Source organism: Rattus norvegicus, chromosome 3 (assembly GCF_036323735.1).
Source record: "Rattus norvegicus strain BN/NHsdMcwi chromosome 3, GRCr8, whole genome shotgun sequence".
Lineage (NCBI taxonomy): Eukaryota > Metazoa > Chordata > Mammalia > Rodentia > Muridae > Rattus > Rattus norvegicus.
Window position 1 is genome coordinate 81,432,110 of NC_086021.1, and position 15,432 is coordinate 81,447,541.

General features: G+C 44.2%; 1 protein-coding gene across 3 annotated transcripts in view; it reads right to left on the reverse strand.

The window, feature by feature from the left end:
• The window catches only part of Pde11a (phosphodiesterase 11A), a 383,576-nt gene that overhangs the window by 111,288 nt on the left and 256,856 nt on the right, over positions 1 to 15,432 (reverse strand). For all 3 annotated transcript variants that reach the window (NM_001127480.2, NM_080893.2, NM_001127481.3), the window contains one exon: positions 13,432 to 13,482. In NM_001127480.2, coding sequence (NP_001120952.1) covers positions 13,432 to 13,482 — 51 coding nt within the window. The remainder of the gene's footprint in view (positions 1 to 13,431; positions 13,483 to 15,432) is intronic.

Below are 15,432 nucleotides of genomic sequence, written 5' to 3' on the forward strand. Positions count from 1 at the left end.
GAACACTATAGATTCAGTATGCCAGGCCTGCCCAGAAAATAGCTTTTTTTTTAAACTGGTATATTGTTGGGCATTTCTACATGTGTCTCAGGTTTGTTATCTGAAAAGTAAAATGGGTTTTGCAACTGTGAAATGAGTTACTACAAGCAATATCCCAGAAGCAGACCTGGCCGGTTGTGTCTCTCATTTTCTGAAGGACTCTCACACCGAGTGAACTGAGTGTATACTAGGGAGAGGAGAGGACTTTAGCAGCACAAGCTGAAGCCCCCTATTTGATAGTGTGGTCCTTCCAGGACTTGTCCAATACAGCAGCTCAGTCCAGCCACTTCCTTCAGAGGCTTGCGGTTCAACAGAGCAAGAGCTATAACAGCACCCAAATCAGCAGAAATGCTGGGCCATAGTAGTATTATTCTCAGTGAGGAGCAATGCTTGAAAGATGTGGTGACTGGCACTGTGTCCTGTGGTGATTGGCACCACGTCATTCTCTAGGAAGGAGAGGAAATGCAGTTTTAAGTCTGTCCTCCTGGCACTGTGTAACCACGTAGCTGGGTTTGACACTCTTATCCCTGGAGAGGTTGAGAAAGTCTGATGCTTTAAAGTTCTCCCTGGCCCTTCTCATACCGTCTCCTTCCAGAAGGGCATGGATTTGATCATCCTTAGCCCTCAGAGGTACTGTAAATGCTGCTCTGTGTACGGCCTCTAGGGCAGTGGTTCTTACCCCGTGGGTTGTGACCCTTTTACAGAGGTGGAAGATCAGATATCCTGTATATCAGTGATTTACATTGTGATTTGTAACAGTAGAAAAATTACAGTTATGAAGTAGCAACAAAATAGTTTTATGGTTGGGGGTCACCACGACATGAGGAACTGTACCAAAGGGTCTAAGAGTTAGGAAGGCTGAGAACCACTGCTTCGGCTCAACTACAAAGCTAACTGCTACGAGCTTAGGTCCCTTCTAGAATGCAGTCTCAACTTTTTGTTACCCTAAGACCTAACAGATTTATCACTTTTTAATTAAATTCTTTATTGTTTATTGTCTCACTTCTTTGAGTTCCAACCAAATGGCCAAAGTTCTGAAAACACAAGTCTGTATTACAAAGCAGTCTTAGGACGTTCTCTGTGGCTATAATTGTTCATAATGCTGAGTTTAATATATATGTGATATATATAATTAAATTCATATCATATATATGAAGGAGAAGGAGGTCATCTATCTATCTATCTATCTATCTATCTATCTATCTATCTATCTATCTATCTATCTATCTATCTATGAGACTCAAACCCAAAGTAGGCAAAATTCTGCATGGCTGCTAAACCCCTGACTCTGGATGTTTGAGGCCTGGCTAAAGTGGTGGACTTCAAGGATTACTTCCGGGGTAGCAAAGTTCACCCCAGAATTACTTCCACTGAACACTTAGCACGTCTGGAAGCCAGGAAATGGAGTTCTTAATTGCTCGCTGGCTCAGTCCTGACAGGGACACACTCGAAGGGCTGGGGCCTGCCAGACAGTGAGCTCAATCACACGTTGCATGCGAACCAAGGAAACAAACAACCATAAAGATAATTAATGGGGCATCTGACCCTCCGACCTCCGGATGCTCACATGGCACCACCTCGTCAATCCCTGCCCTCTCCGGGACCTCCGTGCCCTCACAGGAGGCTCACTGTGGTTCATCAGGCATCCTGGCCATTCCCTTTGTTCACAAGGCTAAACCAAAGGGGAGCTTTTGCTCTCCGGCCCTCCAGATCATGCCTGGGTGGGATGAATCAATGTTGGTGTCACTAACATATTCCAGGTCATGTACACATGCACCGATGCTATTATATCTCAAAACTGCTTTGAAATCCATCTTTGAGGTTTTAACCATTTCCCTAAAAATGTGGCTTTGGAAATTCTTGTGTGGAGCAAGGATGGCACCCAGTGGCCAAAGTGCTTCATCTCAGATCCTGTTCTTTCAAGGATTTGTCATTTGCTTATCTCCTTGGAGACAATGGGCTACTGGGAGATCATTCCCTCATGGCAGAGCTAAAACTCTAAATCATAGGACTATACTGTTAAGTTGAACAAAGACACACACCCACACCCACCCACACACACACACACACACACACACACACACACACACATAATGGGGGCGTATTTCAGTGAGTTAAACTAAAATATATATAAAATATATATATATAAAAACATGTATGTGTGTGTGTATACTTTAAGAATTTACATTCTAATAATCACAGTTCAGAAAACCAGCATACTGTTTATGATATCCCTAATATCAAAAGAAGATTACACATCCCTCACTCCACATCTTCCTTCCCATAGTTCCTATCTGGTTCATAAGTTCTCATGCCCTAAGCCTAAGACTTTATCTCCTGACACATACTTTATCATTAAACCGATGTTTGCAGTCTTCTGCCCGTGTTATCTTTCTTACATGGTCCTCGGCAGCCTGGAGAGTGCAGGGTAATAAAGTGGAACCCTGCTTTTCTCTTTGAGATTTCCAGATGTCGAGAGATTTCTGCATGGCAAGATAGGCGACTGGACTAAAGAAGATAGGCGACGTGTCAGAATAATGGATCCCCTCCCCCAGCTCTACGAATGAGGCAGGGCCTCCATGTTTCCTGCTTCCAATTCCCATACATTTCTAAACAGTCTAAAAGCCCAGGGCAGGAAGCCATGGGATGGTACAAGCATGAATCCGGAGGGAAATTTCTAACAAAACACCATACACTAAGGAATACCACAGATGGTCCTTTTTAAAAAATAGTATCTTAAGTTCAGCCGGAAATTCCTTCCTAGACATCTTCACCTTCGCTTGTTTGCCTCCAAGGCTGTCAAAATGCCGCTAAATTTCCAAGAAGAATAGCGGAATCAAAAGAAATCGTCTTGGTAAAATTCCAGCACCTTGCTTCCATATTCCTACTTAAAATGTATGGACTGTTCTAGAATCAAAACTAAACCAGGGCTGGGGGAAGCCATCAAAGTTGGGAACATTTTTCTTTCTAGACCTTATTGTTTGCTTTTGGGGAGGTTCGGTGTTTTTTTTTTTTTTTTTTTTTTTTTTCCTTTCCAGACAGCATCTCACTATGCAGCCCAGGCTGGCCCAGAGCTCTTGGTTTCCCCCGGCTGTGCCTTCTGAGTGTTGGGATTACAAGCACGTGCACCAACTCCTCCCTTTCTTGATGGTGAATTCTTGGTTGCTTCACTCCCGCTGTGGCCCCCTCCCATCACCAAGAGACTGAGGATCCTGAGCCATGGGACTGTTTTTGTTTGCTTTGTTTTTAATCGCCACTGCTATTTCTTAAGTTTTAAACATGCAATTACTCCGTAAACATTTATGGGGAGAGCTAGGGTCTAGATTCTATACCGAGGAGTTTAAGGCTTATCTTACCAAACATTGCCACATTCTCCCTCACGAGTATCATTATGTTTTTATTACTCTTCAAATATAATATAGCCACGAGAGCCCCTGAAAAATTAATTGCAAGATGTAATTAAATCAGCCTGGGCCAGGTCTTGCAGCAAATACTCTTAATTCCGAAGCTGATCTTCAATTCAAACCTTTGAGCATCCGGAATCATAAAGACCTCAAGATGTTTTGTCAACATTTATTTTCTTTTGTGCTTTATTTCCCCTTCACTCCTACGGATAAACTTTATAGGCTCATAAAGCGGCACCCTTTTATAGCTGGAAATGGCTTCGCTGTACAGATGAGGGAACCCGGAGCCCAGAACATTTACATGAACCAGTAGCTGTGTTGTCTGTATCTGTTCACACGTATGCTTACTCTTGTCCCACGGCATACGTGTTCCAACACAGACTGTGTCAGGGGAAGGCTGCAGCCCTGAGACTGCTGGCAGCACTGAGGACAGAGGTTCTGTGCTCACTCCTCAAACGTTGCTTTAGAACCTAGCACTGGGTTCACAAACATTTTAAAGGTCTCGAGTGGATCTGTTCTCAGCTGAAACGTAGACACGAAGACCCTCCAAGCCAGTTCATGACTTCACAAACACACAGGGGAGACAGTATACAACAGCGAATGCTAAGAAAGCATTAGAAAGTCATTTCATGAAACAGGGATAGTAATTCGTTTTAAAATGTTTGGTTGGGGCCAGTGGGGTGGCTCAGCAGGCAAAGGGTATCAGCCTTTGAGCTACCTACATAGTAGGAGAGACCAAAATTCTGAAAAATGTCTCTTGACCTCCACGTGCACACTGTGACACACACTAAGGCAGGCAGACAAACAACACAACACACACAGACACACACACACATACATACACACACACACACACACACACACACACACACACACACACGCACACATACACACCTATGGGGCCGGGGTGGAACGAGCCTGAACAGTGGACTGTGGGTTGGAGTTTGGAGTACCTTTAATGACTCAGAGGATGCCAAGCCTTGCGAGCAGGATCCTGGAACCCGCTGAAGAGTGCTGTCCACTTGGCAGCTGAGGTCTGTCTGGATTTGAGGAAGGGAGGGGGGCAGGGAGCCCAGGCAGAGTCAGAGAGGGCAGTCACTATCTGCAGAGGAGAGAGCAGTGAGCTGAACTGGTGAGAGTCCTGAGCTGGGTTGGAATGAGAGGAGGATGCCAAGGCCATTACTCAGGACCCTCAGTCTCTTGGTGATGGGAGGGGGCCACAGCGTGAGTGAAGCAACCAAGAATTCACCATCAAGAAAGGCGGGAGTGGTGCACACGCTTGTAATCCCAACGCAAGGAAGGCACAGCTAGGGGGGAAACCAAGAGCTCTGGGCCAGCCTGGGCTGCATAGTGAGGTGCTGTCTGTTAAGGGAGAAAACAAAACAAAACAAAACACCAACCCCCCCAAAAGCAAACAATAAGGTCTAAAAAGAAAAATGTACATACATGCATACAGGATTTTATTTAATAGTAAAGAAACCATCAACACTGTGAAAACTCCTGCCTACAGCAGAGAGACACCTGGCACTTCAACAGACTTGGGCCAGAGCTCAGCTCAGAGAACACGAATCCCTTTATTTTCATGGAACTTAGACTGCATAAGGAAGTGAAGAAATTGATAAGTACATACAAGAAGGAGTTTAAAGCACCAAAGAGCCAAGGTTGATACAGAACGTTGTTCAATTATTGCTCTTGTCATAGATCCCTGCTTCAAATTTCCTACTGTGCACTGTCATTCCCTCCACCCCCAAATGGCAGAGTTCAGTGGACCTGGTCACAAGATGCACCCAGATGCCAAGCATGGCTACATATGATTTAAGGGATATAAAAATGAACAAGACAAAAATCCCCCACCTCCCCCAATGCTCCTAGCCTAACCATCTGATTAGACGGGTGTGCCAAGATTTATTTTGCAGTAGAAACTGAAAAGAATTGGAAGCAGCATCAGTTCTTCGTGAAGGATAGAAAGTGGGAAGCCTGGGGAAGAGGGAGTTGGGTGAGGTCAAATGGATTCGTAAGGCTGGAAATATGCAGAGATAGCAAGGAGACTGGGCTCCAAGAAAAGAGAGGGAGAAATTCGTAGAGATAGTGCGCTTTCCCTCCCCTGAGAGCTCGGTGGGTGTAGGATAAGCGCAGTCAAACCCCCCTCGTCCCCCCTCCCCAGTGGCTGTGCCCTGTGGCAGAGTGGACGCGGACCCACAGTCCAGCAACGTGGGGCTGGGGTGGAACGAGCCTGAACAGTGGACTGTGGGTTGGAGTTTGTAGCACTTCTAATGTCCAGACCGAGTCTGGAGACTTAGAGGATGCCCTGTGAGCAGGATCCTGGACACTGAAAAGTGCTGTCCACTTGGCAGCTGGGTTCTGTCTGGATTTGAGGAAGGGAAGGGGGCAGGGAGCCCAGGCAGAGTCAGAGGGGGCAGTCACTATCTGCAGAGGAGAGAGCAGGGAGCTGAACTGGTGAGAGTCGTGAGCTGGGTTGGAATGAGAGGAGGACACCAAGGCAGAGTGAATGGGACAACACGTGGAAATGCAGAGGGGGAAGAATCATGGGTGGCTTTGCAGTTACATCCACAGCACTTAGCTTCAGAGTGCAGGCAAGGGGAGAGAGCAGGCGGGAGGTTGTAGCTTGTTTGTATACTAAATGGCTAACTAGGGAAGAATGAAACCATTAAGATTGCTAAATTAAGCACCCGTCCCCATGGTAAGAGGCCACCTGTCCCAGTTCCACAATTTCCCAGCTCAAATCCATAACCATACACAGTTTGTATTAGAAGGAGGTCAGAACAAATATAGAGTGGTGCAGTCCCAGATACTCTAGTGTTCTGGAAGGTTCTGACATCTTTGGCTTCTTTAATTCTCCTCACAGTCAGGGTTATCACTGGGCCACACTGTGGCCTCTGCTGGGCTGTCTGAACTCATCACTGCTCTGCTTGATGCCTAAAACAACACGAACTGTCCTCCAGCCTGAGACCGGGAACGGTAGGGAATGAAGTGAACTGAAGACTGGAGGAGGTGGGGAACCTTCCAGACCTTTTGTAGAACAGATTTAAACTTACATTCAATTATGTGTCCCTATGTTTTGTTGGTTCTGTGCCTGTGACTGTAGATGCCCTAGGAGACCAGAGGTGTCAGATACCTAGGAACTGGGGTTAGACATAGTTGTGAGCTGTTAGATAGGGGGTGCTGGGAACCCAACCTCGGAAGCAGTACATGCTCCTAACCACTGATCCATCTTGCCTGGATCCCAGGCTCAACCTTTCTCCCACGAAAGTAGATGTTTCCAGTGAGCGACCTGTGGAAAAGGTGTCCCTGCTTTGTTTTCCAAAGGGAAGAAGTGACAAATAGTGGCTGCGTGTATTGCTCTGAGGGGAGGAGGCCAAGGTCGTCACAGAATATATTTGGGTCAGTCAGGTCCTTGAAGGGCCCTCAATCCATAGCCGCTGAGCTCAGCATTAAGAAAGGCCGGCTTGGCCTTAAAGACCTGGCCACTGCACATCATCCCCTCCCTGCCATCTGCAGTGCTCAAGAGTGACAAAGTATAGCCATCTTTTCTGTGATGTAGCCTTTGATTAAGACACAATTCATAAAGGGAGCTGGACAGTTGAGCACGAGGTGGGCCACATATTTATGGGTGTGGCCCGAGCCGTGCAGGCTGCTGCCTGCTGCAGTGTCAACGACTGCCCTTGGCGGTGCCGGGCTGGTCTTTCCCCTGTAGAGCATTTTCCAGAGAGAGAGCGAGAGAGTGCAATAGCTCGCTCTGACAGTAAAGAAAAACTTGGATACTAAACTTGGCATAAATACCATTGAAAGTCAAAATGATCCCTTAAATTCAAGAGGCAGGAATAAGGGTGTGTGTGTGTGGGGGGGGGTAAGGCTAAGTTAGGCAAAAGTCGATGCCAGAAGTCTGCTCATAGCTGCCTCCTCACGGCATCCTGGAAATAAGCTGGGGGAGAACTGGAGAGCCAGGGCAGGCAGTTCTGAAAGCAGCATTTCAGAGAATTAGTCTGCGGAGCATGAAGACAACAACCTCCTTCTGTCACCAAAGTTCTAGGCTAGCCCTGGCTGCAGAGGATCCTCTGAGAGAGCATCTGTCGGAGAGGCAGAGGAACTGGGGGTTACTGATGCTCTGGTGGGTGACACTGTGGGCTGCCAGCCTCCAACCCTGGATCCCTGGAACACCGGATCCCTGGATCACAGGATCCCTGGATCCTGGCAGCCCTACTTAGTGATCTCCTCCATTCACCCCTCTCAGCATGCCCTGAGTTGGCTGTTTTGGTTGAACCTGTGAAGTCACTCTTTCTGCAGTGAGCTGTGTGACTAGGGGAAGTGGCCAGGAAGGAGGTGGTCTTGTGCAGTGACAACTAGGGACAGAAACACTCTCTTGAGTTTATAGTGTAATGAATACATCCCAGCACTGGTCCACAAAGGGAGCATGGCATTCCTCACTCCCGACTGCTCCCAAACAACCCCGGTAGTTGTTCGTAGCAGCTTTGTGGGTCGTCCTGAGGCCTGAAGCTGCTTCTCCACGCCATTTTATCCCGTGAATTGAAGTGATCTCTTAAATCTAAACTAGATGAAGAGAATGACACCACATCTCCCATTTCCTTCGCTCTTACGTCCATGCAGAGGTCCACAAGAAGTGCCTATTCTTGGTGCTTTATTTACTTTGCGGTGATATCAGTCTGTGGCTTGGGCATCAACACTGAAAGCTTGGGTGATGGAAGAGGTGGTCCAGACTCAAACATCCACCTTGAGCCTTTAATTACTGAGGCAGTTACCGGGCAGTAAAAGAGCCTCGTCTTTGATTGCAGCTGTAACCCATGAGATTCTGAACTGGAAGAAGGGAAGATTGAAGGAGGCACTGTAGCCTGAGAATGTCCACAGGTTGATGCTAATGGACAGGCTGGCAGGAGGTGCTGATAGCTGTTAGGTCTGTCCATAGCAATGGACTCCAAGGAAACTGTATAAAACCACAGGAGCATATAATTGGTGTGCTAAGTTCGTTTTCTCGTGTGATCACAGCTGGCTTCCTCGGGTTATTAAAAGCCTTTAAACTAGTTGTCTTCAAAGAGATCTAATTGTCAATATGGTCTTTATATGTTATTCCTGTTAGCACAGAGCTGAAGAGACATAAACAGGCACTAAAATCTGCACAAATTTTCCCTATGTCACCTTCTCATTTCAAGTTCATGGAACAGTAAATGTTAATGAGGGGGAAAAAACATTCTTTGGATCTTGGCCTGCTCACTAATGCACAGGGCAATAAGCCCATAAAGGATAATTTATTGACGTTTTCATCCGAATCAGACTCTAAGAGCAGTTAATTTATCAGTACCTGGAAGTTTGGTATGCGTGTGTGTGTGTGTGTGTGTGTGTGTGTGTGTGTGTGTGTGTGTGTGTGTGTATGAACAAACAAGACTATTTCCTGAGGTATGACTAATACCAGAACTAGGGAAAATAATCCTGAGTTCTGACTTTCTTGAAGAAGGACAATCCACTTGTTGGTCTGTGCTGGGACACTTGCTTTCAAGTCAGTGAGGGTCAGTGTTAGTTGCTAGCGAGAAACAATCTAGTCTGACCTTCCCGGAGAGTCTCAGGGAGGGTTTGTCTAGGTAGGTCAGCCTGTGGAGTGTGCTTGTGAGGCAGTATCTTGAGTGTCCTAACTGAGGCGGGAAGCCCCAGCTACTGTCACCTCACTATTGGTGTCACCATGGCTGTGGTGGGAGACCCTGAACTGTGTGAGTGGAGAGAGTCAGTTGGGCACGTGCTTGCCTGCTCTTGCTCTCTCTCTGCTCCCGACTGTGGACTTGGCCTCCAGGTCCCGCCTCGGTGACTTCCTTGCAGTGACAGATTATAGCCTGTGCTGTGAGCTAACATGAACTCATTCCCCTTACATTGCTTTTATCCAGGTGTTTGACCACAGCCTCAGAAACAAGATGGAGACAAACTCTAATCCTGTTTTCCCACCTGCCACTACACATTGCTCCAAATTCTCCTCAACAAGACAAGGAGGAGGGATCAGAATAAAGGAAATAACAGACAGATCCTTCACAGTGTTCTAAAATGGGGGGGGGGGGGACACCCACCAGGTGAAGCAGTGTGGAATAGAACCAGGAGGCATGAGAGTACTGCAGTTTGTTTTTAACTCACATGAAGTCAGCTCCCCCTTTAGGCCACACCCTCTATGTGTACAAATGGCTGTAACCTAAGAATAAGGAAGGGTGCAGTATTGGCACCCACACTGTTTACTGAGGTCTTCAGAGTGTGCCTTCCCTGTCCTCACCAAGCGGCCTCTTCACCTGCACTGTCCTTTCCGGCCCTTGATGGCCATACTGGCAGGAATGTGTCCCTGCTCTGAGCTGCAGTGAAGCATTCGGTCCCTGATGTGTGCAGCTGACAGTCTGGATGCCAAAACCACCACAAGGATCAGGCTTTTGCATGCACTCACGTTTTCAGCTTAGAACAGGGATCCATGGGTGGCTGAGGGATGAGACGGATCCAAGAGCTGGCTTGCACGCTGAACATGGACTCACATGTAGATAGGGGGGCATGCGAGCTCCGCTTGATTCAGAAAGGCTCTCGGACCCATGTAAATGGTTGCATCTTGCTGGTCTCTGAGATATTTCTCCATCCCAGATGTGGTGCATCTCAGGGTTTTATTGAGATCATATGCCTGTGTGCATCTGAGCTCCAGATCTTTTCTACCACCAGATAGTTAAACACTATCTTTCCAAACTCTAGGGTCATCTCTGAATCACTGAGCACTGGTAGAGTAAACATTAGGACTACTTTTTAACTATCTTTTCACCTATCCTTTAACTCAGGAAATCCATGGATAACACTGATTCCAGATTTAAATCTCTATGCTGTTTAAAAGAAAACTATGCATACTTTCAAAAGTTCTAAAGACAATACAGGTTACAACACAGTTGCATGTAGATGTGTCTTGTCTGCATATACTGTTGAAAAAAGTATTTATTCAGTTATTGACTTAGGTGTATACAATTGAGTCTGAAGTTTTCATAAATGTTCCACGACTACACGCAGGATTATTCTAAACACACTACATTTTAATGTTATTGCTGCAGTTACGATAGACACAAGCCATCAATTAGGATAATGTTTTATTTACTTTATATATCAAGGGGAAAGCCATTTGGTTAAAATTACTACTATATCTAAATTACATTATAATAGGATACCAGTTAATATCTTTTGGGATAAAATCTGGGATAAATCAGTTCAGTTAGTAATCTTGATGGTTTTAAGATGAAATAACCCTTTGTTCTCAAGTTTAAATACCTCATATTTTGTATGTTTGGGAGCTAAAATAGAAAAGCACGGCGTGTTCTAAGACACTAGAGTTCTGTTTGCTCTACAGCAAAGAAGGAAACCTGAATGCAGGTTGGTGACCTTCACAAAGCAGAGAGCTCTAGACCGAGTGTGGCTTGCTGTATTTTTGGGAGGTTGTCATGGGTGGCTTTTATGGTCTCATTTAGTTCATTATGCACTTTGCTGTTTTCTTTCTGGTTACTTCCCTGCTTTGGCAACAAGAATAATCATAACTATAGCAAAAGTGAAATGACAGAATGTGATTTATCTTTTTAGCAGGAGATGGGTATTGCCACTAAGCAGATTTCTAGGTCATAAGACCTTGCCTTATTGTTTAACTTTCCAAATTTATAGATCAAAACCAAACTTTTACAGATTTATCATATAATATCTTGTGTTTTGGTGCATACACGATACATTTTACTTAGGTAAAAAAAGTTTTAAATACTTCATGGAAAATATAATTTATATAAATTAAATAAAATTCAATTTAAATTGGCATCTAAAATAATTTCATATTATAGTTTTAATATTTTCTTGATGGCTGCCTTAAGATATAGAACACTGGTCTTCCTTGCATGCTTTCATTCATACATTCATTCACCAAGTGAGTGGCCCTACCGAGTGCACTATGTTCCAAGAACTTCGAAAGGCGCCATGAAGAAAACATACAAAAATTCCTGCCATGATGGAGTTCATATCCTAGTCAACATATACCATGATTTAAAGTCCCAAATTCCACATGTCCGAAATTTTTGATCACTGTAAGGGTGTGGGTAAGTGTGACTGGGAATGGATGGGTCCTGAGGGCTCTGCCTTGGATCATGAATGAATGGATTCCTGGCTTACCCAAAGGGCTTTAGAGCAGCTCTCTGGAGTGTTTGCTCTATCTTGCCACATGATGCCCTCTGCTACGCTGTGATGAAGCAAGAAGTCTAACACACACACATACACACACACACACACACACACACGCACACATACACACACACGCACACACACATACACACGTACACATACACACACAGACACACACATACACACACACGCACACACACATGTACACATACACACACACACGCATGTACACATACACACATATCTACACATACACACATACACATGCACGCATGCACGCACGTACACATACCGGATGCTGAGCAGTGGTCAGTCAAGCCTTGGGTTTCTCAACCTGTGCAGCATAAGCTAAGTAACCTCTATTGTTTATAAATTACACAGTCTCAGGTATTTTGTTACAGAGACAGAAACAAACTAAAAGGTATGTAACAAGTTTGCTTCTACAACAAATAGACCCTGACTGCCATGGTTTAGATCGCTTTGATCCTTCCTGGGCATGGGGCAGCAATGGTACCTCTCCTTTTGACCTGCGGTACCATTCTAAGACCTTTTAAGTGTCTGTCCAATGAACAACTCATCACATACCTGTCCTGTGTACCTTGCCCTCCTGGGGACTTCTATCCCTGTCCTCTGGGTCTTTCTTTGTCCTCTTTAGAAGTTCAGATGATTGGATTCTAATATGGACTATCAGGACCAAAGGTCTCTGTGTCACTCTTTCCCTATGAGGATAAAATGGATCTATGTGCAGACAGGACTCCTAGAAGATCACCATCATGTACTAACATCACAGCATATGATATTTCCTATAGATGCAGTGGCTTTCCCTGTTAATTCTCAGCACTTTAAAACAGAACTGAAAAATGCAAAGACCAATTCTTTTTAAAGGGAGACAAATCACTTTCCCAACATTCATATACTTTTGTTTTTCCTGAAGTCCTGGGGATTCAATCCAGGGCCCCAACATTGTAGGCAAACATTATGCCACCGAGCTATGTCCCAGAACTCCTATTTTATTGAAAAAAAACAATGTGTAGGAATCCAAGGAGACAAGATAGTATTCTCAACCGCACATAAAGAAACAGTGGTAACTAAGATATAAAGGAAGATCTTAGACTCATTCATAGACTCAGTGGCCGTGGGAACCAGCTGGAGCTCACCCTGAGCTTAAACTCATTCATAGACTGGTCAGCCATGGGAACCAGTCCCTGAGCAGCAGGGAGGCACACAGTTAAGACCTCCAGTGCTGGAGTGGATCATCAAACTTCTTATACGTGTTACTGGTTATACTGGTCACTCAGTGTCTCCCCGGTTTACTCAACTGGAAAAATAGTGTGCAGAGCCCTTCACAGGGCCGTGAGGTTGAGATGGACCAGTACATAAAAGAGCCTTGTAGCGTTCCTGGTATACAGGAAGCATGTGATAAATGTTAGCTGCTATGATCCTATTATCTTGATTTAGTTTTATAGATAAATAAGAGAATAAGGCTCTAAAATTTTTAAAAATGGACTGTTAAGTTAGAAGTAAAACCAATACCTAAGTCAGCTGTCCAGATTCTCACCCTATTATATAGAATCCTCCTGTCCCCCACCCTGTTTCTGTATGTTTAACACATGGAAAGACATACTGACTCATGTAAAACACACAGGGACTATTCTATTGTGTGTTTCCTTCTTCCTCTCTAAAAAGAAGGACTCCAAGCCACTCTGCCCAGGACTGTGACTCACACTCCAGTGAGAAGGACGACAGTCAGTCAAAGTTTAACTTTAGGTGCTAACAGTGCAACCCAATCCCTTCTCACCTTAAACTTGTCAACTTCAGCCTTGGAACACGTGGCGTGGTAGGACAGCACCTGATGGGGAAGAGGACAGAAGGTCAGCAATGGGCATGGTGGGATTGTCTTGAATCCTCCTCCCTGGAAAATGAGAGGTGTTCACATACACCACCTTGACCTGACAGTGAACTTCAATGTCTAACAAGAGACGACTAAGAACCGTCTGTGACACAGTCTGAAGGCTGACTATGTTATACCAGTATCCTCGAAGGAACATGGTGCATGTCAAGACCACAGTCACCAAAGGATGAGAGTAGTACCTTTCCTGAGAAATGCTCTGGTGTGTGTGACCCTTAAGGGTCATCACATGGTACCACGGTCTCTCTTTTCTCTGAATTATTAGAAGAACTTGGAACCCATTAAATCTTTTTGCACTTTCCAACCTTGGAGAATCACAGTTTGCCTCTGAACTGTAGCCCAGAATTTCCCAAATCTAATTAGCCCTAGAACTCTGCTTTAGATGATATAGCAATGTCACAACACGCCAACCTAATAAGTCATTGAAAGAACTTTTGAGGACCGCTGATACGGTGAAAGCACACAGCTGCAGACACAGCGCCTCCCAGTGGCTGAATACAGTCTGTGCAGCCACGCTTTCAGAGCAGAACTTCCCAGCTCTGTGAACTTGCTAGGCTCTTTGGATCTCCTCTGCGGAGTGCCATCGGAATACTACTACAGAGCCACCTTCGGTTTAACAGCAGCCGTTCTTGAAAACCAGAGGCTCTACCTGAAACCCCAGGCGGGAGGGCATTTTCCATTATTTTCAACAGGAAGAAAAAAAATCATATTACACTTAAAACTTAATTGTAGAGCAGCAGAGTTCATAGGTGTGTATGAAACAAGGAAGATGATGGCAGAATTTTGTAATGCTCAAATGAAACCTTGTAATGGTTACCGGAAGTAAACTCTGTCTCCAACTGTGACCATGGTTCTCATGGTCTTTATTTCTTTTCTCCACAGTGTTCCCAATTTCCTTTCACTTTCAGAAGGGACTCGCAAAAACCTTATATTGTGAGATAAATAACATTTTTTTCAGTTTGCTTATTAACAACAAAATGAGTTTCCGCCAGCAAAATGTTAATTGTAACACTATTACCTGGGGTGGGTTTGTATTTCAGAGTTCTTAGGAAAATTTAATGCGAGAGTACAAATCTATTACACGCATACAATTACTTATAATATTACATAGATAATTTACATACATTAACATATATTGACTACATGAATAGTCAATTAAAAGTCTACCCCATATGTGTTTGGCTGGTATCATATATCATGATCTTTGTTGATGCAATATTTTTTTCAATAAAAATTCTGTACTTTTGGCTCCATTTTATTAAATTAATCTCTTACTTTATTATTGTCTTAGATTTTCTTAGTCTTTGCAATTCCTTTTTGTATATTAAGTCTTTAAAATCAACAGTTAACCAGAAAAACCAAAACCAAACCCCAAAACTGCAATTCAAATCTCAGCCACTAGATGGTGCTCAGCCAGGTTTTTTTAGCATGTGAGTAAAGCATGCTCCCACTTTCCTTAAATCAATTTTCCACCTCCTTTATTATTAATAAAAAAACCTATTAACAATACTAAATTGAAACTATTTGAATCAGTGAAGCAAATAACTATTACAGACTAAGGCTCTCTGCTCACTTAACATTAGTTTCTTTCTCATTTATAATTTTATTTCAATTATAACTCACATATAACTCATTTATAAGTGAGGTATAAGGTTTTTCATATATTTTAGAATTAATTCTATAATAGATATGCATATATATTCACAATCATTGCTTCCAAGTCTAGTGTAACAGTGCACTTTTGTTTGCTTGTTTTGAAGAGGAGGGCTAGCGTGCTGCCCTGAATATTGCCCTGCCTCAGACTCTTAGCAGCTGAGACTATGAAACACGTGAACTGTGTGCTTTTGCTGGGTTATGCTTTTAATGAACTGAAGTTTTAAAATATGATTT